The 24,480-nt window shown below is 38.2% G+C and overlaps 2 protein-coding genes and 1 pseudogene across 3 annotated transcripts in view; 1 reads left to right on the top strand and 2 right to left on the bottom strand.

The window, feature by feature from the left end:
- LOC118749537 (uncharacterized protein CG7065) overlaps positions 1-10,781 on the bottom strand; it is a 50,074-nt gene extending 39,293 nt beyond the window's left edge. The window contains exon 1 of one of the 2 annotated variants that reach the window (XM_036484349.1): positions 10,574-10,781. The gene's annotated coding sequence lies outside the window, so the exon portion shown is untranslated. The remainder of the gene's footprint in view (positions 1-10,573) is intronic. The other variant, XM_036484344.1, reaches the window with a different exon arrangement.
- A 394-nt stretch (positions 10,782-11,175) lies between these two features.
- On the top strand, positions 11,176-13,998 carry LOC118735169 (annotated as a pseudogene).
- A 4,390-nt stretch (positions 13,999-18,388) lies between these two features.
- LOC118735165 lies at positions 18,389-19,357 on the bottom strand. Its single transcript, XM_036464807.1, has one exon. The coding sequence runs from the start codon at positions 19,355-19,357 to the stop codon at positions 18,389-18,391; it is 969 nt and encodes a 322-aa protein (XP_036320700.1).
- Between the last annotated feature and the right edge of the window lie 5,123 nt (positions 19,358-24,480).

Below are 24,480 nucleotides of genomic sequence, written 5' to 3'. Positions count from 1 at the left end.
GAATTTTGTGCAAAATTTTCATTCCTGGAAAATACCAATTTACATACTTGCCATATCCACTTATTTAGCTCGCTATAAGCCCAAATTTTTCAAACCTGGCGCATAAGAAAGGATTGAAACTTATCAATCGAAAAACATTGATGACCCTAAAGGTTCTCCAAATTCTAAAACAGACCAAGGAATGACAATGAAGAATTATTTTGAAAAAGCTTTAAAAATACCTGGCACATCGGGTTTGGCTTGTAAGTGTTGTTTAAACAACGATATTGCTGTGATGATACATTCTTCAAGTGAAGATGAAAGTCAGAAGGATACTCCCATATTTTCAGCCCCGATGCAATTCTCCAAATGGAATTATTCTTGCACCGCAAAAAAGGAAAAAAAAAAATTAAGTGAAAGTCCTCTCAACTGGTGCAGTGCCAATCGATAGAATTTAAAATATTGTCAAGTTTCCCACGCAGATATTTGTCGCCTCGAGCAAGAAGTAATTTAGTGGCGCAGGTTTAATTTACAACCCTTTAAGAAACAATTTTTAAACTCAAAAACTAAATCAAATAAACATTATTAAAAATTGCTCACCTCCCCATTTTTTTATTTACCTACCTAAATCGCCTAATTTACTTATGCATCACTAGATCGCATGCATACGCGGTGGCCCAACCGCAGCCAAATAGTGCAATCATTGTAATGATTTGTCTTGGAAGTCTGCCTCATTGTTTTTCACTGCAGTTGGTATAGATTCTAAATATATATAAATATGTATATGCATATAAGTATAAGCTAGGCTTAATTAAGCTGTAAGAATAAAATAAATAAAATATGAAAAGCTTTACTGAGCCAATCAAGAAACAGAATACATAGTTAAATATATTCGAAAATATTACGAAATAAGGCATGCAAGTTGAGTCAGGAACACCACAAGCATTCATCGATTACCTTTTCTGTGTAACATCTTTCGGCACATACCCTACCCTTTATTGTGGGCAGATCTGCATAAACAGCAAGTGTCTGGAAATTTTATGAAATTTCTTGTTTGTTGGCATTTATTTTCTAAAACAAATTATTTTTGGAATAACAATAAGCAATTTTTAATTTGAAATACATTTGCTACTGGCAAATGGATTAATGCAATGACAAAACTGTTGTCAAATAAGAGTATCGAAAGTAGATATGTCATATATTGCTTTCACTTTGTTTATTAAATTATAGGAGCGTTCCTTATCTCCCAGAAATAGTCAGAAAAAGTCCGAAGTAGTCAGATTTACTCCAAAAAGCGTTCCTTAACTCGGAAATGACAGCAAAAATGAGAGAGCGACACTCAGTGAGAGTGACTCTCATCAGTCCGAAGTAGTCACATTTAGTCAGAAGAATTTTTTCTGGCAAAATCCTGAAGTGTCAAACTCAACTGAATTTAAATTAACGGAAATTAAAGAAAACGCAAAAAGTGATAATAATCTAAAAAGTAAAAAAAGTTAATTGAAATTGGAAGGAGGCAAAAACTAATTGATATAGTAAGTGTTTATTGTGCTTGTGCTTGTGTGAATGTGTTTTGCACATACATTTCCATTCTTATTTGACGTTAGTTTTGTTGTTGCCATTCTTTGGACTAAAAATTTGTTTTTTTGCGTTCCTTCACTTTTCCTGTTATTCTCTTTTAGCGAGCGCATTTTGCTTATGCTCTGGCATTTTGACACTTTTCAGATTTTGGTCCAAAAAGATGAGGAATGAACCTTATGTAATGAACCTTTATTTGACATTATAGTACATTTCTCATGAGAGCAATGTGAAATTCAAATACACTTTGTAAAATATATTTTGGGCACAGCTAAGTTATAAATTCTGTCTCTCACAGAAGTCCCAGCAATTGTAGTGTAGGGAGGATGATACAATGTATGGTTTATTTATTTATTTATTTTATTTATTTATTTTTTACAGTCTGTTAGACTTATATTGCAACAAAGATTTAACATTCTTATAATTAGATTTTAGATTTAAAATGTAAATATTAAATATTAAATACAAAATACGAAATGCTCTACAGAAATTTTTAAATAACACTATTTCTTTAATCACTGCAATTATTTTATGTCAATATAAACGCATGCAATTTCCTGGAAGTTATGTAGACGGTTGGAAAGGCCGAGTTTCCAATCCGCTCGTTTATTGTTTATTATCTAAGGGTCTAGGTAGTCGGAAAGGCCGAGTTTCCGATCCGCCTAGTCTCGATATGTTGGTGGTTGGAAAGGCCTAGTTTCCAATCCACGCTATTATTGATACATCACTATCTTGTAGGCTGCGTTCTACAATAGTCAAATAGCAGCCGCTTGAAAAGAGTGATAGTATCACAATTTTTTATAGCCTCTGGTAATTCATTGAAGCACTTTAAGCCTTTATAGAAAATATTTTTTTTGTCCACTTCTGTCCTATACTTCGGGAGTCTGAAGCTGTTATTCTCTCTCAACAAATATGTATGCGTCTCATTTATATATCGGAGATTATCGCTAAGATAATCCGGCAGGTTGCCCTTCTTAATATTGTACACAAATTTCATAGCGTGGTAAAAAACTTGTTGCTTCACGCTTAACCAACTCAAGGTTTCAAGCATACATCTTGTTGGTGTGTCATACGGTTTGTTGAGGATGAATCTCATCGCTCGGTTTTGCATTTTTTGCAGCTTATCTACATGGGAGTCCCCCGCTAGGAAGAAAATCGTGGGGCAGTATATAAAGTGCGGTTCTACTATTGACCTGTACACCAACGTTTTATGTCTTCTTCCCAAGTACTTACACGATCTCTTTATAAGGCCAATTTTTTTAGCAATCTTGTTGACTGTATACTCAACGTGCTCATCAAACTTTAGTTTGTTGTCTATGTATATTCCTAGGTACTTGACAATTTTCACCTCTTCGATATTTTCATCTTTGATTTTTAATTCACGGCTTATGGAGTCAGCATTTGCCGCTCTGGAAAATACCATAAAGTTAGTCTTTTTCACATTCAGTTTGAGTTTATTTGAACACAGCCATTGATACAAAGAATTAAGATCTTCTTGCATTTTGACAATCGCATTTGGTAGTTCCCTATCACTGATCGTTAACAAGGCTTCATCCGCAAAGAGTTTTATTTTACAATGTTTGAGAGAACTTTTAATATCGTTTATATATATATTAAAGAGTAGGGGTGCCAAAACTGAGCCCTGTGGTAATCCGATGTCTACGGCTATCTTACTAGACATCTTTGAATTAACTATTGTTTGTTGCCTACGATTACATAGAAAGCTTCTAAACCAGTCAAGCTCAGTGTTTTTTATACCAATGTATTTTAGTTTATCCAACATTCGGACCCTATCAACGGTTTCAAATGCTCTTTTAAGATCACTGGTTCACTGTAAATCGGTACGCAATTGTTGGAACGTATTAAAAAATTTCAATGCAGGTCCTTAGAAAATAGATGTGCCATTATGAGGTTAAAATTTCATAGTGCTAGCTTTTAATTTGACGTGTTATTCGCGTTGGAGGTGGCTGCCCAAAAAATAATGTTGAACGAATTCATCGAAAATCCGACCTTTTCGAGAACAAAAATTAAATTAAAAATAAAGATACCAAAAACTCCTCATTTTCGACAAAAATCAACGAATGGATTCCCTCTACTTAAATTAACGGAGTAAGCTAATCGTTAAAAGCATAATTTCGCACCAGCTTAAGAATAAGTGTCTTTACCTCAATTAGGAACAAGTAAAGAAGTATAAGTTCGGGCGAAACCGAACTTTATATACCCGGCGCAGGTATCAAATATCGTCGTTTCAACTTTCTCTGAACTACCTTTGCATGATAAGTACGGGTCTTTACCCGATTTCTAAAGTTTTCGATATTGTGCAGAGTTAGACTTAATGATATAATTGAACCTATTAGGTACAAATCGATTAAGTGGTTGCCGAGGTACACCTTTGTAGTTATAAAGTGGTCCCAATTCCTAAAAGTCTATAGCAGTCGTATATATTTATTGTTAAGAGATTGTTGTAACTATTAACCTGAAATAAATTAACGTGTTCAGTTATTGAAATATCAGTTTTCGTATTTCTGAAATTTACCGTTATACGCGAAGCGGGTGTAATTTTAGTCCGATTTGAATAATTTTCAACAAATTTCTTTTCCGTACCAAGGTCATTAAGTGCACCGAATTTGGTAGAAATTGAAAAATCGGTTACAGAGATGCACATATGTGGTCATAAGTGGGCGGCGCCACGCCCATTATCCAAAAATTTATAATATTCTAATTTTCTGCTAAGTGGTTATTGCAATCATCGATTTTAAGTGAATTAGCTCCAGTAGTTACTGAATTATCGCAGTTTTCGTGTTTCTGTATATTACCATTATATGGCCGGTGGGCGTGGTTATTGCCCGATTTCAAAGATTTTCAACAGATTTCTTAGCTAGACCCTACCCAGGCCTCGTACCCAGTTTGGTAAGGATTGGTGAAGTGGATACTGAGATACAGCAATTCATCATAAGTGGGCGGGATCACGCACATTTTCCAAAAATTTAATAATAGTATTATTTTTTACCACAATTCTACTCCACTTACTACTACTACTATTTTCAACAATTTGAATGAAATATTTACTGAAATATAGTTTTTGTATTTTTCGAAAATACCGTTATATGGGAAGTGCAGTCTGATTTCCAATACCAACCTACCTTGGATAAAGGGCAACCTACATACCAAATTTCAGTGAGATACCTCAATTTTTGCTCGAGTTATCGTGTACACGAACAGACGGAAGGACGGACAGACAGACATGGCTTAATCGACTTCTCTTTTCGTTCTGATCATTTATGTATACATTTGTCCATATCTATCTCGATTCGTTTTGGCTGTTACAAACAACCGTTATGCGAACAAAGTTAATATACCCTTGCGAACAAGTGCGCTCGGGTATAAAAAATCGGCTTATCAGAAGATGGACGGTTCAGCGAATGCGAGTTATGGCAATAAATAAATAAATAAGAGCCGCAGAACTGAACCACTCAGGCGCAATACTTTACAAGTGTACAATTGCTGGCGTATGCCGACGACATGGATATTATCGGTAAAAACAAGGGCTAAGTTTGTTGTGGTGAACGAGGACAAAACGAAGTATCTCCTGTTATCACACAAACAGCCAGAGCATACGCGTCTTGGCACCCACGTCACTGTTGACAGTTTGACAAGTTTGAAAAAGTAGATGACTTCGTATATTTGGGAACTAGCATTAACACCAATAATAATGTCAACCTTGAAATCCAACGGAGAATCACTCTTGCCAACTAGTGCTACTTTGGGCTGAGTAGGAAATTGAGAAGTGAAGTCTTCTCTCGTCGTACAAAAATCACACTTTATATGTCAGTCATCATGCCTGTGCTGGTGTATGGCGCGTAGGCATGGACAATAAAAACATGTGATGAAGCGGCTCTTGGAGTTTTCGAGAGAAAAATTCTGCGAAAGATTTACGGATTTTTACACGTTGGTGAGTGCGAATATCGCAGACGATTCAACGATGGGCTATATGAGCTTTACAACGATAAAGACATTCAACGGCTCCGCTGGCTTGGCTATGTCGTTCGAATGGACAGAAACGCCCCGGCTCTGAAAATATTCAACGCGGGCCGCGATGCTGGTAACAGAGGAAGAGGATGGCCTCCTCTGCGTTGGAAGGACTTGGCTTCACTTGTCATTTCCAATTGGCGTCAGTTAGCACAGAAGAGAAATGACTGGCGTGCTGTTTTGGACTCGGCCAAAATCGCTTAGGCGGTTACAGCGCCAATAAAGAAGAAGAAAGCTTGCGCCAATGCAATTAAAGAAAATACGTCCAGTATACTGTGCACTGTTTGCAACAGAGAATTTATTTATTTATTTATGTATTTATTTATTTGTTTACGAAGTCTAATAACAGGATGTTCTTACAGACCACGATACAAAAAAGAAGGTAGTTTCAATAAACAACTTTTGACGGATAATGAATTTTTTTGGTTTCATAAATTGTGCGTATTATCAACGGCCTTTCTACTTTGATAATAACGGGTGATTTTTTTGAGGTTAGGATTTTCATGCATTAGTATTTGACAGATCACGTGGGATTTCAGACATGGTGTCAAAGAGAAAGATGCTCAGTATGCTTTGAAATTTCATCATGAATAGACTTACTAACGAGCAACGCTTGCAAATCATTGAATTTTATTACCAAAATCAGTGTTCGGTTCGAAATGTGTTTCGCGCTTTTTTATCGACAAATTTTGTTCAGCGATGAGGCTCATTTCTGGTTGAATGGCTTCGTAAATAAGCAAAATTGCCGCATTTGGAGTGAAGAGCAACCAGAAGCCGTTCAAGAACTGCCCATGCATCCCGAAAAAATGCACTGTTTGGTGTGGTTTGTACGCTGGTGGAATCATTGGACCGTATTTTTTCAAAGATGCTGTTGGACGCAACGTTACGGTGAATGGCGATCGCTATCGTTCGATGCTAACAAACTTTTTGTTGCCAAAAATGGAAGAACTGAACTTGGTTGACATGTGGTTTCAACAAGATGGCGCTACATGCCACACAGCTCGCGATTCTATGGCCATTTTGAGGGAAAACTTCGGAGAACAATTCATCTCAAGAAATGGACCGGTAAGTTGGCCACCAAGATCATGCGATTTGACGCCTTTAGACTATTTTTTGTGGGGCTACGTCAAGTCTAAAGTCTACAGAAATAAGCCAGCAACTATTCCAGCTTTGGAAGACAACATTTCCGAAGAAATTCGGGCTATTCCGGCCGAAATGCTCGAAAAAGTTGCCCAAAATTGGACTTTCCGAATGGACCACCTAAGACGCAGCCGCGGTCAACATTTAAATGAAGTTATCTTCAAAAAGTAAATGTCATGGACCAATCTAACGTTTCAAATAAAGAACCGATGAGATTTTGCAAATTTTATGCGTTTTTTTTAAAAAAAAAGTTATCAAGCTCTTAAAAAATCACCCGTTATTAAAACAATAAATCGGAGTATTTGCTTTCCCATATTTATACCAATGTAATAAGATTTCAAATCAAAAACCATTATCAGTGCTTGGTACTTTTTTTATCAAAAATATTTAAAATGTAAACTGTTAAAGGAGACTTCACCGTAATTGTTCTTTTCATTTCATAACTAGAACCACGCGCGCATTGTTCTGTTACTTTTTTCTTTTCTTATTTGGAATGCAATCTTAAGATTTAAAAATCGAATTCTAAAGAATGCTCTTCCCAAATAAAACCTTTTTATATTTCCGTTCGAATTTACTTTTAAATTTCTCATAATATTTTGCAAAAAATTAGGCTTTGTGATTAGCGCATCATCATTAAATTTCACAAATTTTTTATTTACGCAAACACCTGAAGCCGGCTTGAACAGACCGCCCTCCGATAAACAACTAACAGATCCTCGTTTAAAGTACAAAATCGGGTATCAACAAAATGCACAACTGCGTATGTGAGGTTGCATAAATTATTTTGTACAGAGTAAAAGCACTCATATTTCAAAATGGTTCTTTTTTTTACAAAGAATTCGCATTGCAGGACGAATGGATAAGGCTTGAGGCAAGAGCTTGTGTGAGCAAATTCAATTTTTGGAAAAAAATGTTAGTTACGCGGTTTTGCAGGACGACGATATGCGGTTTTGTACTTTAAGCGACGATATGTAAGTATGCACTTTCTTCATGCTTTCTGAAACCTATTCATAATTTTCTAGTTCATCATATTCCACATCTTTGAATGTAGTGATAAAATCTTCTGCTTAAAAAAAAATATTTCTTCTAATGATCAGCAGCATGAATTTGATGAAATGTCATAATTTTATTAAAAGTCAAATGGTCAACAACAACAAGCAATGTCATTAAATGAAACTACCTTCTTTTTTGTATCATGCTACCTATTATAAGGTTTGTATAGTAATTTATACTGGAACATGCAAATTTTTACTGGAAAAGTGTATGATAACCCAAAAAATTTACAAGAGAGCACTGAATCGAGAGCGTAACAACACGGGAGAGTTGCAAATTCTTGCTAGTGAAATTTTTACTAGCAGAAATTAGCTAGCAGAAGAAGAAGAATAAATGTTAAAAGCCGCCATTTGTTGAATTGGTTTAGCACAAACAAAAGTAAAATGAGTGGAAATCAAAATATTAATGATGTACTAGACTGTGTAAATGCTTGTGTGTAAAGCAAAGAGTTTAAAACTGAATTATAAATAGTAAAATGTTTACAGCAGGATATCAAAAGGGTGCAAGAACTATTCACGTGCAAGTTTTTACTAGCTTTGCGTTCAGTAACTTTTTCTGCTAGTTTTCTCTTCTTAATTTCACGCTCTATTTTGTTTTTACGCTCTGCCTGCAATGTTTTACTGGAGAAGTTACTATACAAACCTATAGTTTGGTGTATCATTATTTACACATATTTTTTAGTAAAACTGGTTTTTTCCTAGAAAAATAAAATGTTTTTATTAAAATTCATGCACATAAATTATCACCCGTATGCTGTAATCCGAAAGTTCGTAGTTACGAATTCGTAGCTCCGTTCCGAAAATTCGAATATTGGTATGCTGTAATCCGATCGTAACTATCAAGGCGTTGCCAACTAAATAAGGGAAATTCGAAGTTCTTACTCAGCTGCTTTGGCAGAAACAAATCAAAATAAATATACATATCCGCAAGTGAATAGTGAAATTAAAAAAAATAATAATTTAATCATTATTTGAAATGACTTTTCCTTAATTAAGTAGAATACAAAGGATTCAGTGGCCGGCGCACTTTTGTCCCAGGAGGAAGAACAGCTTACAGTTGCATTAATATACAAAGGAGATTGCTAAGAGATTGTTCTGATCAATTTAGCTTAAATGATAAAATGTAAGCTCCCTCCTATTAAGGGCCTCCATTTCACTAGATATTGTGCCGCTTTCATTCTTGGAACGCTTTCCCGAAATTCCACCACATCCTCTTTAGCTCCTTTTACAAAACCTCGACCAATGTCCGGCTTTTCGCTCATGTATTCCACCAGTTGTTCGTATTGCGAGCGATTTGTTGTGATCTTCGATCTGTTAATTTTGTAAACATTTAATAATAAATTTTTTTTTCATATCATATTCATTTTTACATATTTTTGCGTTTACACACTTTCTTTTACTGATATTTTAAAACAATTTGTTTCGCTCCGACACGAGTTGCTATTCGTACAAAATTTCCAACAAATACATAAAAATGACAGCTACGTCGGATTCAGGCATACCAACATTACGAATTTCGAAGATTGCCTACGAATTTCGAAATCACGATACGACAACGCAGATTTCAGCATACCAATTTTACGATTCGTAGCAAAATCGAATCTACGACGGATTACAGCATAGGGGTGTATACAAATGTGTGTATTAGAAAAAAGGGATTTTGTTTACCTTTCTAACGATAACGATTTTTTTAAATTCGCAATTCTTGGAAATATAGCCATTTTAAATTTTCGAAAATTCCCCCTTCTCCCCTCCTTAGCAACGAGGCTGCAATTTAATTTGGCATCCCCGGAGTTCCGCATTAAGGTAGCTATGGAACGGTAGAGGGAGTTCTCCTGATTGCAAATATATACTTTTAGCCGCAGCAGGCTTATAGTTTTTAAGTTATTTGTTGTTAAAGTTTGTAAATTGAACTAAACTCTACACACTAAAATAAATATAAATAAATACACAAATAAGTGCGTATAATTAGGGAGTATAAGTGTACAATACGTACATACATTGCTCTTATTAAAAATAATATTAGGATCGATAGGAGTCTTACTCCTGATCATAACGGTATAATTTTTTTCGGGTGGAAATAATATTTACTGGTGTTATTGTAGTTCAAAGTACACGTACATCGATAATTTGATAAATAATGGCGCGATTTTTTATTACAAATTTTCGCCTGCGGCGCTTTTTCAATAAAAATCAATACTTCCATAAATAATGAAAATTTTTAATGAAAATTTTCCCACACCTTGCAATTTTTATTTCCGGAAGCGATTTCTGCAAATCTATACAAAGGACTTTCTGGCTGTGGTAAAGTAGACTTTCGATTTCGAATTTTGAAAAAGCGCTGGCATTGCCACGTTTAACCGCGTTTATAGTGTGAAATTTGGTAACAAAACCCGCGTTTGTGTTCATTTGCAGCCCTTCCGTGTAATCAATGAAATTTATAACAAAAGATTTGGTGAATTTTGCAACTTAAACAACAAATAATTTAATAACTATATATGCAGGTGATAATTCACTTTTAGAATCAGAAAATCCCCTCTACGCATAATCAATTTTCGTTCTTCCATGTTTGTGGGATTTTAAGGAAAATTGTCCCCATGCCTGGTCTAAAGTATTGATTTTTTAGTAATATGTACACATAGATAAAAAGTATGTACATATTTGACGATTTAAGCATATCAGGAAGTCCCGTTGTCTCAAACGTAGGTAATATTACACCTGTACTAACATTTTTTTCAGCCCACGTATTAAACGTGTAAAACAGTCATAAATGAAAACATTTTTATAATGAAACTCACTCGCGTACATACCTCAGAAATTTCTTCAATAAGCACCTATCGATCAAACATTTAACGCTCCCGAAATTCCGCTCTAAAAGCCAATAACATCGTAGAGCTGGAAAAAAAAATCGAAAACACTATCGATTAAAGAGGTAAAAAACCATCGATGTATCGAGCAACATCGATGGTCATGGCTTCAAACCTCGACGTTCGTCGATGTTTACTGGCCGTCTTAACGTGCTGGAAAATCTCACTTGTGTGACGACGCATGCGAGAAACCGCACGTGTAGACCGCAAGAAGTACGAAACATGCTTTTTCTCGAATACTGAGAGGTATGCGAGCTCTCGCTTAGTTTCAACCATGGCACAATAAATATGTAATAGGAGAGAGCAAATGCAACACTTCCTTCTATTTTGTTGTTGCTTGAGAAACATAAGATGTCAAACGAGGATTGTCAAATTACACTAATGTAAACAAGTTTGACAATTCAGATAATTATCATTTTGCATACAAATGCGCAAAGTAAATAAAATATAGTTTACAACAATTGAGCTGAATTATGTGTTGGTACCATGAAACTGAATGGCCCGTAGTGAACGTCTTTTGCCATAGCGCATAAATGGTTTTTATAGCAAATGCCGGCTTCTCGAAAAACGATTACTTAGCCGATTCTCAAAAAGAAAAACAGGCGAAGCGCGTAGCGATATTTAATCAGAGGCACTGCGGTTGCTCAATAAAGAAGATGTGGTATTATTATTGTAGCAGCACACAAATTCCCCAAAGACTTTTTGGGGAGTGTAGCTGAAGTGACAGTCCTTGGCCAGCTTTAAATCTGGGTCGTTCCGATTACGTAGACGCGACTGTCGTGGGAACGAAGATGTGGTTGTTGTTGTAGCGGCTACAACAACCCCGCCCAGGAGGGTTGGAAGTGTGCAGCTTCTGTCGGGTTTGTCCACAGGGACAAGGCCGTTAGGGTTGTCGGGTTTTCCGGGCATGCGAAGAGATGTTTCGAGTCATGTGGGGTCTCTCCGCATGCCGGACACTCATTCGGCACATCCTCATTCAATCAACTCAGATAGGAGTTTAACCTGCTGCAGTAGCCGGAGCGAAGTTGTGAAAGTGTTGTGCGAGTCTCCCGAGGCAGATGAAGCTCCGTCTCGTCTATGTCCGGGGTTGTATACCTAGAACGGCATTCCCAGGTCTAGAGTCTACATAACTCGAGACTGAGTCCCTGTGAATGCCGTTCAGGGCCTGTCGGTAAGCTGTCGGGTCCAGAGGTTACTTGATGAACCTCTGGACTTCGTCCGTCAGTTCATATAGATGCCTCCTGGCGCGCCTAGGCGAGGGCTCCTCTGCAAGCAGCTGTCTGCTTGGGTGGCCACTTCTGTGGCTCCCGATCAGGAACTGCTTGCAGAGCATTATATTGTGCTCCTTTACGGGGAGCATTTGCGCCTCGCCGTGTAGGTGGTGTTCGGGCGACATCAGGAGGCATCCTGTCGCTGTCCTGAGTGCGGTGTTCTGTACAGTCTGTAGCTTCGTCCACTGCGTCCTACTAGTCTGCCGGCTAGCGACTTGAGGACCTTGTTGCGGCTCTGTACTTTATTGACAATAGCGGTTGCGTGCGCAGAGAAGGAGAGCAGGCTGTCGAATGTTACTCCGAGTATTTTGGGGTTATTCACCGTCGGAATTGGTGTGTCATCGACGTGAATCCCCAGCGGTAGCCTGACCTCCTTGGTCCAGGTTGTGAACAGGGTCGCGCAGGATTTCGTAGGGGAGAGGGCTAGACACTTTGCAGTGAAGAAGCGAGAAAGTTCGGAGAGACCCGTTTACTTTCGAACACAGGTCATCAATGCCATTCCCAGTCGCCATGATCGAGCAACCGTCGGCATAAGAGACAATCGAGACTCCCTCTGGTGGTTGAGGGAGCTTTGAAATGTAAAAGTTAAACAGTAGCGGGGAAAGGACACCAACCTGTGGAACCCCCTGTTTTATTTTTCTCTGTTTACTCGTTTTGTCTCTAAACATTAGCGACGAATGTCGACCACTCAAATAATTTGCCGACCACCGTTTGAACCTCTGTGGGAGAGAGGAGGCCTCTATAACTCTAGTAGCGTGGAATGACAGACGGTGTCAAACGCCTTTGACAATTCCAACGCTACTAGAATCGTTCTCTCACAGGGACGGTTTCGGTTAAGGCCACGAGTTATCTGAGTGTTTATGGCGTTAAGTGCTGTTGTTGTACTGTGCACTTTACGGAAACCATGCTGATGCTTCGCAGGGGTCAGGTGGTTTGTGAATTACGAGAGTAGCTAGGCCTCGAGTGTCTTCGCTACCGGGGAAAGGAGTGTTATCGGACGATAAGAATCTCCTTTATTGGCAGGATTCCCCGGTTTGAGCAGTGGGACCACTCTCCCCACCTTCCAGATGTCTGGGATGATGCGAGTGGCCATAGACAAGTTGAGGACCTCCGTTAGGTATGCTACCCCCGCAGGACCCAAATTTTTCAGCATCAGCCTGCATATTCCGTCGGGACCCTTGGCTTTGGAGGCTTTCGCCTTCCCGATGGCCACCTTTACCGCAAGTGAAAGCAAGGGGGGCACAGGTTGTTGGCAGTTTGTGCAGCCTTCTGTAGCTCGTTTCTGTAACAATTCTCTACCAAGGCGAATTGAGATATGAATTCGCCGCCCTGTTCTCTACTGCTAATTAGTAGGTGAGAGTGACGGTTTTTCTCTAGCAGTAGAGAAATAATCGGTAGAGAAAAGTTACAGAAACGGGCTACTGGTCACTCGACGCTTGGCTTTGTCCACGACCTAAACGGGGTTAGATCGCCGAAACAACAACCCTTGGTCGGGTAAAACCCGAGTCATTCCGTTACGTAGAACCGGCTGTCGTGGGAATGGTCATCGTGGACGCTGGCAATTATATTAAAGGTACAATTTAACTCTACTACAAAGGGTGTAATAAGGCGCGAGCATGGGAGTTTAACCAACAGCGCACTGTGTTGGATGATCGAGTGGACAATTCGAACGTGCCATATACACGGGAAATATTTGATGCTTTGTGTATACGTTACGAAGAGTCGCATGGCAACTGCCGTTGGGATAGTCCATTGTTTGTGGTGTTTCCCGATGATGCGCTTATTTCAGAGGCTATCTATGTCGCGCTATACGAGTGGAAAACCCTGCCACCAAATCAAAGCACACAAAATGTAAGCAAAGAAAAAAATTAAAAAAGCAAATACTTAGTTTGTTTACTTCTACCATTCTTATAGCCACCACTAAGCGCTACAAATTTTCTTTTCGAGCTGGATAAGTTAACGCAACCAATTATAGCCGACGCCTTGGCTGCACGAAAAATTCGTAACACCGGTCCAGTGACGGTGAAAGGTAATCAGATGAAAGTAGAAGTTCCGGTGGCCGTAAATGCTATTGAACTGAACTGAAATGAAAGTTTAAATAATATAATTTAGAATTTCAACATCTTAACGGCAACAAAAAAAATAAAAAATTTAATACTTGTAGTAAGTGGCAATGGCGCATATTCATAGTCAACTAAAGAGCGAAATACACCACACAAGCGGCTTGTCAAACATTCTTCAAACCTACTTGTCCCATTTCGCCATACACCATGCAAACATGACCCGTTCAAGCAAAGAATTTTAGTTTTTTTCCAGTTCGCAATGTTAAATATTATGGTTTTCTTTCATTTTCCTCTCTTACGTCCTTACTCGGTGAAAATTTCGTTGCGAATGAGGCGATTTTGCTATACGTAACGCAAGCGGTTTGATCAAACATCAACATGGCGGCCAGAAAATCAAAAAATTTTGATTTTTGCTCAAATTTCCCTCAAGCGGTTTGTCAAACCTTCAAACACCCCCATACACAGCACAAATGGCTTGAAACAAAGGGAAATTTCGCTTGGTTTGTCAAACCGCTTGTGTGGTGTATTTCGCTCTTAAGTCGAAACTATTCTAAGTCACAACTAAAGCTATTCATAGTCGCCTTAGTTTCGACTTTTCTGGCTAAGTACCAACTTAAAATTTAGTTTCGGCTGCGGCTGCAAGTAAGTCGTAACTAGGAAGAAGTATTTTATCAAATTAAGGGAAAACAGACGAAATATGTAAAAATTAAGTTGGTAGAGGGTGATTTTGATAATATTGAGTAATCTCCCATTAAAATTTAAAAAGATTGATCCATTTTAATCGGAAGATGAAATTAAATGCGTATTACAATTCGAATAAAGCTACATCACAATTTTATAATTGGAATAATTTATATAAATTCTCAAATAATTAGTCAGTTTCACGCTAGTTCTTTTAAAGTAAATTTGTGCATAGCATTTAGATATCTACTATTTGTATGTTTCACAGCATGCTTTCGATAAACATCGACTTAACATCACTGCGGTTGTTCTGGCTATTTCACACAATTAACAAGAAAATGATACTTTATTCTTTTGCATAATCATGCAATGAAAATAAAAATTACATAAACGGATGATCAAACTTGACATTATTTAATAAAAATGTAATTTTCCACAATATCGTAAAGAAAAATCGATAAATTTTAACACTCGTTTTTGCTATATCGTAAACTAAGTCGAAACTACTTAGTAGAAGTCTGAAATGCGACTATGAATAGTAGTAAATTTTAAGTTGGTACTTAAATTTAAGTAGCAACTTTGTTAGTTTCGACTTAGTTGCTGGACCATGAATACGCGCCAATGTTTTTTGCTGAAATTCCATTTGCTTTTATTATATTTTTCTTATTTTGTTTATAAAGGTGTCCTAATACGATTGCATTATTTAATATTATATTTCCTACTGTATTTCTATCGTAAATGGTTGCAAGAGAAATAGAAAATAATAAAAAACTGCATCCAGTTAACTTTATGATATGCATAGGACTATGAGGGAAAAATCAACCAAATTAAACATTTGCTTGCGGCTAATTTCAATACAGGTAAAATTTTTATTTCATTAATTTCGTGAAAAGTGTGTTCTACCAGCTATTTATCGACTTTGAAGATTCTGAAATCATATGGGGTGTTCACAGTTCGTTCCAAATCGTGTCTCAAAATGTAGACGTCTACATTTTGAGACATTTTTAGCATCAAACTGTGAGCACCCCTTTCTAGCAGTCGTCGCAAAATCGTCTCAAAACTTTGCTGGTGTTGCCAGACATTTTTTCCTCGCATGCATTTTTTATATGTCGCCTTTCGAGTTTGTTTCTGAAAAATTGTAATTATTTAACTTAATTACCAATTCGTAATATTTGTTATTTCTTTTCCGTGATTTGTTTCTTTTTATCAAAAATTGCGCTCAAATTAAATGCAAATACAGAAAAAGTGCCCAATAAATAAAAAAAACGACCACCAAAAGTGTGTGCAACCCTGCTGCGAGGTTGCGAAATGTAGACGCGTAAAAAACATACCTTTGAGTGTGACAAAATGTAGACGGCGTCGTTTTCCAATTTTGTATGGGAAACAACAACACCACAGATTTTACGGTTAGAAAACGTCTTAAAATGTAGACGTCTACATTTTGAGACACTATTTGGAACGAACTGTGAACACCCCAATAGTTCTGGTTGCGGTAATAGTGTGCTTAAAATTACAACATGTGTTTTATGCTTTTGCATAATGCTTTATGTATGAAATCCTAATCGCCTGTATCTCATACGCTCGGATATCCGAAAAGAATATTATAGGCTGTTTTTGCTTACGCGTAAAAGCACATTTAGCGCATTTAGCTCTAAATGCTACTCTAAATGTACATTTATCCATACAAAATTCGTCACCTAAATGCAACTAAATGCAACTACATTTTTGCATTAAGAATCTAAATGCTAAAAGCAACCCTGTGATCTTTCAAAATTTCCACGATTCGAACATGGTTTAAAGAGAAAAAGTGGCAGTGATCGCCCATCGAGATTTCTTTTATTTTGCATTACATATTTGGATAAAGAAAAGTTAAGCAAATTCAACATCGATTTGATACTGATAGAAATCTGGATCAATTTGTGATGAACTCTGTTTGGTTTGTTTCCTAATTAAGTGAGGAAATTTTAATTGAATGCACCGACAAATAAATATATACACAAACAAATGTTCGTTTATGGTTAAAACAATTCAAGTTTTTGTATTGAATTTTTGGTTTAAAATTTATTTTTTCCTTTTCAGTAGGGTTTTTGCACATTATCTTCTGCGTGAGAATTGATCGTAATATATACGCATCTAAATAAGAGACTGGAACACGGCTGTTTGTCAAAAGCATACGATTTCGAACTCGCGTAAATGTACATTTGCTAAATGCTATAGCATGAACGCTCTTCGAAAACATATGTTCGAAAGTGCTAAATGTTGCATTATAAAATCCAGCAAAAACGCTGCATTAGACTGAGTTTTATGCTTAGTTTATTTGAACAATGCGGTGTATTTTATTCGGTTTATGAAAAAGTCAGTCGTTACACGTAAAAGAAAAAATCAAAGATAAAAACCTTCTTAGAGATCAAACTTATAACTAGATATTTCGATAAATTGATGCATATCGTATTAGTCGATAGATAAGCAGAGTTACCAAATCTCATACATCCTGCCCGGCTGGACGGGTAAGTTCAGGATGATCCAAAAGCCTACAGATTTTCTGTATTGGTCGCATGCACTCGCCTGTTGCATGTTTGATGGTGACCACACGTACCAAGCCATCGGTACCTGGATGTAACCGTACCACCCTGCCAAGTCGCCAGTGCGCAGCTGGTAGGTTCTCGTGGCGAATGATTACAATGTCGCCTAGCTGGATACTGTCATTGTTCTTATGCCATTTTGATCGGGTCTGTAACGTGGAGAGATACTCATCATGCCATTGCTGCCAGAAATGCTGCTGCATCTGCCGTAGCTGACGATAATAAGACAGTCGATTAGAAGGTACTTCGCCAGTTGATTTTTCGGCTACTGCCACGATTGATCTCCCGATCAGGAAGTCAGCCGGTGATAATGCCATCTTGTCGTCAAGGGTATCATGTAGTGCAACCAGCGGCCGGGAATTTAGACAAGGTTCCACATGCACCAAAAGTGTGTGCAACTGGTCGTAGTAGATAGAGCGCGTGTCAACTATTCGAAGTATGTGTTTTTTGGCAGATTTCACAGCGGCCTCCCAGAGCCCGCCATGATGTGGAGCTCCCGGCGATATAAAATGCCAACGTGTGCCCTTGTTTGCCAGGTTCTGCTGAGCATACTCGCCATGCCATGCTTGCAGATCTTCTGCCATCATGCGATTTGCGCCTACGAAGGCTGTGCCATTATCACTATATAAGTCGGTACATAGACCACGTCGATTTACGAAACGGGTGTAGATATTGATAAACGCCTCTGCCGAGAGATCTTCCGCCAATTCTATGTGTACCGCTTTTGTTGCCATACACACAAATATCGCTGCATAAGTTTTCTTCACTGTGCGGATGGCCTTCGAACCGATGCGTATGTTGAATGGGCCACAATAGTCGACGCCTGATACTGAAAAGGGGGGGTGCGGGGGTAACGCGTGCCTTTGGTAACGATGCCATACGTTGATTCATCATAATATGCTTGTGCCGCCTGCAAGTAGTACAGGAATGGATACATTGTTTGACCAGAGAGCGTGCGTATAGGATCCAATATTTCTGGCGAATAGTATGCAGCATAAGCTGAACGCCTCCATGCAGTGTGTCAGTATGCATTTGCCATACAATAAGCTTAGTTAGGGTGCTCTCTCGCGGAAGTAGGATGGGATGACGTATCCCGTCCTCAACGCCTGCGTTGTCTAGTCGACCACCCACTCGAAGGATGCTGAATGTTTAATCATCAGTAAACGGAGCCAATGCCAGGAGCTTGCTTGAAGATGGAATCGTCAGTGCCTTGCGTAATGATGCGATTTCTGGCAGGAAAAACCTGCCTTGCTCTGCATGTATATGCCAATATAGCGCTATATCTATCTCGGCTGCTGATACGTGTAAATTAGACCGATAGTGGCGATGATTTTTCTTAAATCTCATGAGGTATGCCGTAGAACGAAGCAATTTGCCAAGATTACTGAAGCGGTCTAGTAAGTCGATGATGATGGTCTGCCTGCCATCGGAATACCGAGTTTGCAATGTGTGCAATGTGGTTGTCTGCATTACATTGGATTTTACTGGTTTTAATTCCCCCTCCATCTCCACGATCTCCTCTGGTGCCAATGTATGTATTCTGGCGATTGGATAGTTATCCGATGTGGGGCCATGCCACCACAAATGATGATGTAGTAGCGCTGATACAGTGCTGCCACGGCTTGCACAATCAGCTGGATTCAATTTTGTAGGGATATGATGCCAATTTGCAATATCAGTTTTCTGCTGAATGAAGCCAACCCGATTTGCCACATATTGGTTCAACTGCGATGTGCTTTTATGCAGCCAATGTAACACAATATTGGAATCTGGAAACAATCGGTATGATATCTGCTCCAAGCGTAGAGCTCCTTTTATTTCGCCCAGAAGTGTAGCCAATAGATGGGCAGCGCTCAACTCCAAGCGAGGTATAGTGATGCTATGTAGTGGCGCTACTCGAGTTTTCGATGCAACTATCTGACTAATAGGTTGCCCATCGTTGCGTTTAGTGCATAAGTAAATGACAGCAGCATATGCCTTAGTGCTGGCATCGCAAAAACCATATATATGTGATTCAGCCTGCGGCCGCATGCCAAGCCATCGTGGAATTTTTATCTCTTCTAATTGTTTCAACTCATTTCGGAAGGTGAGCCATTCGTATTGTAATTCAGATGGCATGTTATGCGGGATGACTGTTGGTTAAGGCGAAGCGGTTTCCAGGCATGGTTGCGGGCCCAGGCTAGCTCGCCGTACGGGGGGGTTGTTTCCGCGCACCTTACCTACTCCTACATAAACAAAAAAATCATGCCTGTCTGTACTTTGCAGTGAAAAAAAAGAACTCGAGATGACATAAACAGAAAAAAACGTGATAGCTAAAGAAGAAGGCCTGTCCAGTCAGGTGGAGTCGTCCCACCCCCTCTGCGTGCCTCGCATACGCAGCCATGGGCGTTGCGTCGACTCCTATTAACGTTGCAACGCCCCCTAGTCCTGACCTTGTATGTCTGTCCACTAATTCATCAGTTCTGTACCTGTCCTGTCAATCTGTCAGTGCCCTCACGTCCCCTCTTAGGCCTGAGTGTAACACCCACACCAAACTCTATAGGTTTACCATTCCATTTTTAGGACTCTTTAACCTCTCAACTGGATAGCAATAAAATTACAGGTAAATTCATTGACCTTGTTTTTATTTTATAGTTATGATTTATTTCTAAATATTCACAAGAAAATCTTTAATCCTATGTATACCTACTCTATTACATCTAAGGAAATTCAAGAATTCAAAAACAATTGATTTCGCTTATCAAAATTCATATGGCAAAACTCTCAACAAAGTTAGGCTAATTACAAAAATTCTCAAAAAAATTAAAAAAATATTGATATATGTGCAGAAATGTATAAAAAAAATACAAGTTCGCTATGCTAATAAAGCGGGACGGAATTAATAAACAATAAAAAAAAAATATTTAACTAAATTAAAAATGACTTCAAACGCGGGATAAATACTTCAGAACTTAGTAAATTGCAATTTTTCTTCTATTTTCTTGATTTAATATGCTTATGTGAATGCCCCTATTTCAATATTTCTAGTGCTTTAATGAACATACGCATATGTACTTCCGTATGTATATGCAAAAGAAGAATAGCCGCGAATATTTAGCACTATGGAACGCAGTAACCAAAACAAAAAAAAGTATATATTATATACGTATGTATATATATGTATATATGTACATAAGTAGGTGTGTATTAAATTATCTTCTCACTCACCTTTAGCATTCCCACGATGCTGGTACCAACATGTAGAGAGGACGCTGAAAAGGGCTGGAAATCGACATACATGCACATACATAGATATATAGGTATTAGCGGCCAGCTGAGGTCTGACGACCTGCGCTACTTGTTGCTTTGGTCACTCGCTCGTGTTTGCGGGCAGCGAGCGAGTCACACGTGCAGTACGCTTTCCGACAATTAATTTCTGAGATTTGCGTAAATATAAATTAAAAAGCAGAAATATTCACTCGGATTGCAAAAAAAATAAGAAATATAAATATCCGACTATACGTATATTGAAAAAAACCCAAACTATATTGCTAGTACGAAAGTTAAATCAAGTGCGAAGTGAAATTGCGAATGGTGTGATAAGGTAAAATAAGGTAAAATAAGGCAACAAACGAAATAAGCAAAATCGGCATTAAAAGAAAAATACTAAGCACACAGTCGCAAGTTGTTATTAAGAATTAAAGTTACAAATCCAAATTAATCAAAGTGCAAATTACTGAAAAAAATGGTTTCAAAAAAAATCCCTTACAAAAAAAAAACGTGCGAAAAACAGCAACAACCAAAAGCAAAAGTCTCCTGAGTCTAAGAGTGCTACAACATCCTGCCCGCCTATCTTTGTTTTCGCGAAGAAGCGGTTATCCCCCTTTAATGTCACTATCGTCGATATAATTTTCCTACAAATCCTTTTAAGATTTTTCTTTCTCTCTCTCATTTTCCTAATTTTCTCATAATTCCTATTATTTTTCCTCATGGTCACTTCTTCGCAAAATATGCGTCTACGCGCTTCTTCGTATTCTAATTTCCTTGTGTGTAGACTCTTGGTTGTCCTATGCTCTACTGATCTTAACCTATCCTTAACTGCCCCACTACCTACTTCTCTCTTTAAAACGCTCAATGGGCTAATCACTGGGTTGTCTCCGGGAGGTTCTTCTGCTGGCAAGAGTTCCCGGCGATCTCCGCCAGCTTCGGGTTTCCCGGGTTTGGTTTGTATACACAAAAGGACGAATCATCACCACATGCAAAACAGACCATATTGTGGAACTTAGACTTACATTTACCTTCCTTCTGGGCGTCAAGTGGGTTTTTTTACATAGTGGTCAACAGGTAAGCCACACGAAAAACACAACATAAGGTGAAAAGGGGACGGACAAAAGGAATGGTTCGTGGGCTTTTGGACGTTTGGATTTACGGACGAGGACACTTTGTTGGGAACTGACACTGCCTGTTGGGGTTTACTATACTGAGTCCTACCCATTGCTTCCACACTCTTATTCTCTACCTTCTGTTCTATCTTCTCATCTATCATAGTATGTTCTACAAATTCTAATTCATTCACTGCTTTTGGCCTGTTTCTATTCTCTTTGATTACTTTCTCAGCGCGCTTACACTCTGCTTTCAGCTCCGCGAGAGTAGTCATTCGGGACGCAAAAGTTAAATTCGCCAAATATGGCTTGAGATTCCCTCTAATAATTCCCACTAGTTCGTGTTCCGGGATCTTTTTCTTGAGACGGAAGGTTAAATTGTGTACATCACTATAAAACTCCTCGAAGGTTTCCTGCGGACTCTGCTTCCTCTCCATAATCTCTCGGATCAACTCATAATCCGACTCAGCAGTCCTGAAGTGGCCCAGCAACTCGGCTTTAAGCTCAACGTACCCGAAGTCCGGATCTTCGGCATGGTCTTCGAGCACTTGCCAGTACCACTTCAGGGCGCTCCCGGTGACCAAGCAGTGGAAATCAGTAAACAGCTGGTAGTAGGAGATGTCATATTGAGCTCGCATTTTCTCTACCCGAAATATAAAACTTTCCACTGTTATACCCTTCGATGTACCGTCAAACTTAATATGCCATTTTTCTAGGTCTACCTTTTTCCAAGCCCTTGATTCATTGCTTGACCGCGTGTTGCCATCATGAATGAACCCTTTTCCTGCACTCAGTTGGTCCGCTGTAGGGTTTTGCCTTGTTGCTTCGGGTGTCGATGCCATGGTTGGCGCATTCCCAGGGGCTCGCACCGACGTCTCCACTTCTGCCACCCTATTGTTGAGGTTAGCAACATTGCCTCTCATGTGGCGGACCTCGTTCATACATTCCGCCATCATGTCGTTTTGTTGCGCCATCATCGCCATCATACGGCTCAGCTGCTCGACATTGACGGATGCAGAACTCGCCCCACCACTTTGAGACTTTGAGCCTCCTGGTCTTTGATCGCCTTGTGGCATGTTTGACCCCGAATTCTCCTCTTCAGACATCTGGCAAAGTTCCTCAATTTTCCTTGAGAAAGTGAGACTATTATCCGTAGAATTAAAATCTATTTCACTGGTCACTCTTATTGCTGGGTGGCGCGACTCCTGGCTAGCAGTCCCAAAAATTCGCGCTGCACACCTACTTAAATAGTCGGTGGGAAGAAAGTCCACCGGATGTGGAATGCCAGTATCAATTTGAGTGAATAAAGAACCAACCACTTGATTCTCAAGGGCTCTCGCTACGCTTCTAGTAACCCTGCGGTTCGAATCAAACAGACCTAGTCCTCCTGCAATCACTCTCTCTTCGCCCTCTTGTTCTTCCATCAACTCACGATCGGAGTAAAATTAAGATCTTACTTCCGCCCTTCAGGAATTCAAGTCTAATTCAAAACCACAATTCAAAATTTAAAACTCCAAATCCAAAACTCAAATTTCAAAATCGAAGCAACTAGATAAAAATCCAAGAAGAAATGATATCGACTCAAAAATCCAAGAAAGTAACTCAAGGTAAATCCAAATAAATTTTAAACTGAAAAAAAAAAAAATAAAACAAATCTAACCTTAAAAACAAAAATATGTTTATGAAAATCCAATCGCGAATTCGCTTGAAATGAAAATTAATACAATTAGGAAAAATTTAACTCACGAATTCAAAGAAAAAAATTTAACCATAAAAGGAAAAAAATATTGTGAAGGGTGCAAAAAAAAATTTAAAACTTAAAATTCAGGTTTAAGCTTAGAAATTTTAAGGTAAAATCAAAACAAAATATAAAAAATCTGTACTCACTTCAAGTATTTAAATTAAATAATATTCGAACAAACTACTTAATCCGAGCAGAAACCCTTAAAGTACTTAAATGAAGCTGAAATCCAAATTCAAAGTTTAAGCATGAAAATAAAAATAAAAGAATCCTTAATTTAATTTAAAAAAATCCAAGACGGGAAAAAATTCAGAGATTACCGTATGTACATATGTAATAGTAAAAAACAATAAGAATCATATATTATTGTGATGGTGGGAATAATATGCATGCAATACTAAAATAAGCATTACAATGGATAATAACAAAAAAATATGAAGAAAGAAATGGGAGGAAAAAAATATATAAAAAATAAAAAAAAATAAAACGCCGATATTTGTTTCAGTTTAAATAACCGGATTAATGTTTACTTCTTCTCGTTTACTTTTAGCTTATTTTATAAGTAAGTATTTAAACACAAGTATCGGTAATATTTGTTGTTGCTATGTAATAATGAATGCTTTGGTGTGTGGGTGGTGTTACACTCAGCGAGGTCATTGTGAGAGCGTTAAGTCCGTGTGTACTTTTCCTGTATTGAAGTCACCTAACCCCTACCTACTCTTCAATCTAGTGTGGCATGTCAACCGCCAGTACCGTAGCTCCAACGGTGGATGCCACACTTATACTAGGTTCACATATAACTAGATTATCCTCATTTTCGAGCTTAACACCCTAATCTGTAATTATACCAAGAGATTAGCCATATAAAATTCGTACCTTGTTAATCTGTAATTATAAAATAATCTCAGATTAAACCGATAACTTTTCGGTGTCCATCCTAGTTTTATCGATTGTTTTTGCAAAAAAGAGGAGAAATGCCAAATGTAAAAGTAAACAAATATGTACGCTAGCAAGGAAAAGAGGTTTGTAAAGGTATTTTTAATAAAATGTTAAGTTAAAATATATTCATATTGCTTATTATAGCATAAAAACGTGATCACGGTGGCACAGAGAAGAAACATAACTTTTCCTTGAGATGT

This window comes from Rhagoletis pomonella, unplaced genomic scaffold, assembly GCF_013731165.1.
Source record: "Rhagoletis pomonella isolate Grant_MI unplaced genomic scaffold, Rhpom_1.0 Rhpom_scaffold_00001, whole genome shotgun sequence".
In the NCBI taxonomy this organism is placed as follows: Eukaryota; Metazoa; Arthropoda; class Insecta; order Diptera; family Tephritidae; genus Rhagoletis; species Rhagoletis pomonella.
The sequence above is the reverse complement of the archived record's forward strand: the minus strand, read 5'-3'. Positions and strand labels throughout refer to the sequence as shown.

Excerpts from the sequence above, each read along its gene's own strand:
- LOC118735165 (XM_036464807.1), bottom strand. The coding sequence starts at position 19,357 with ATGCCATCTGAATTACAATACGAATGGCTCACCTTCCGAAATGAGTTG.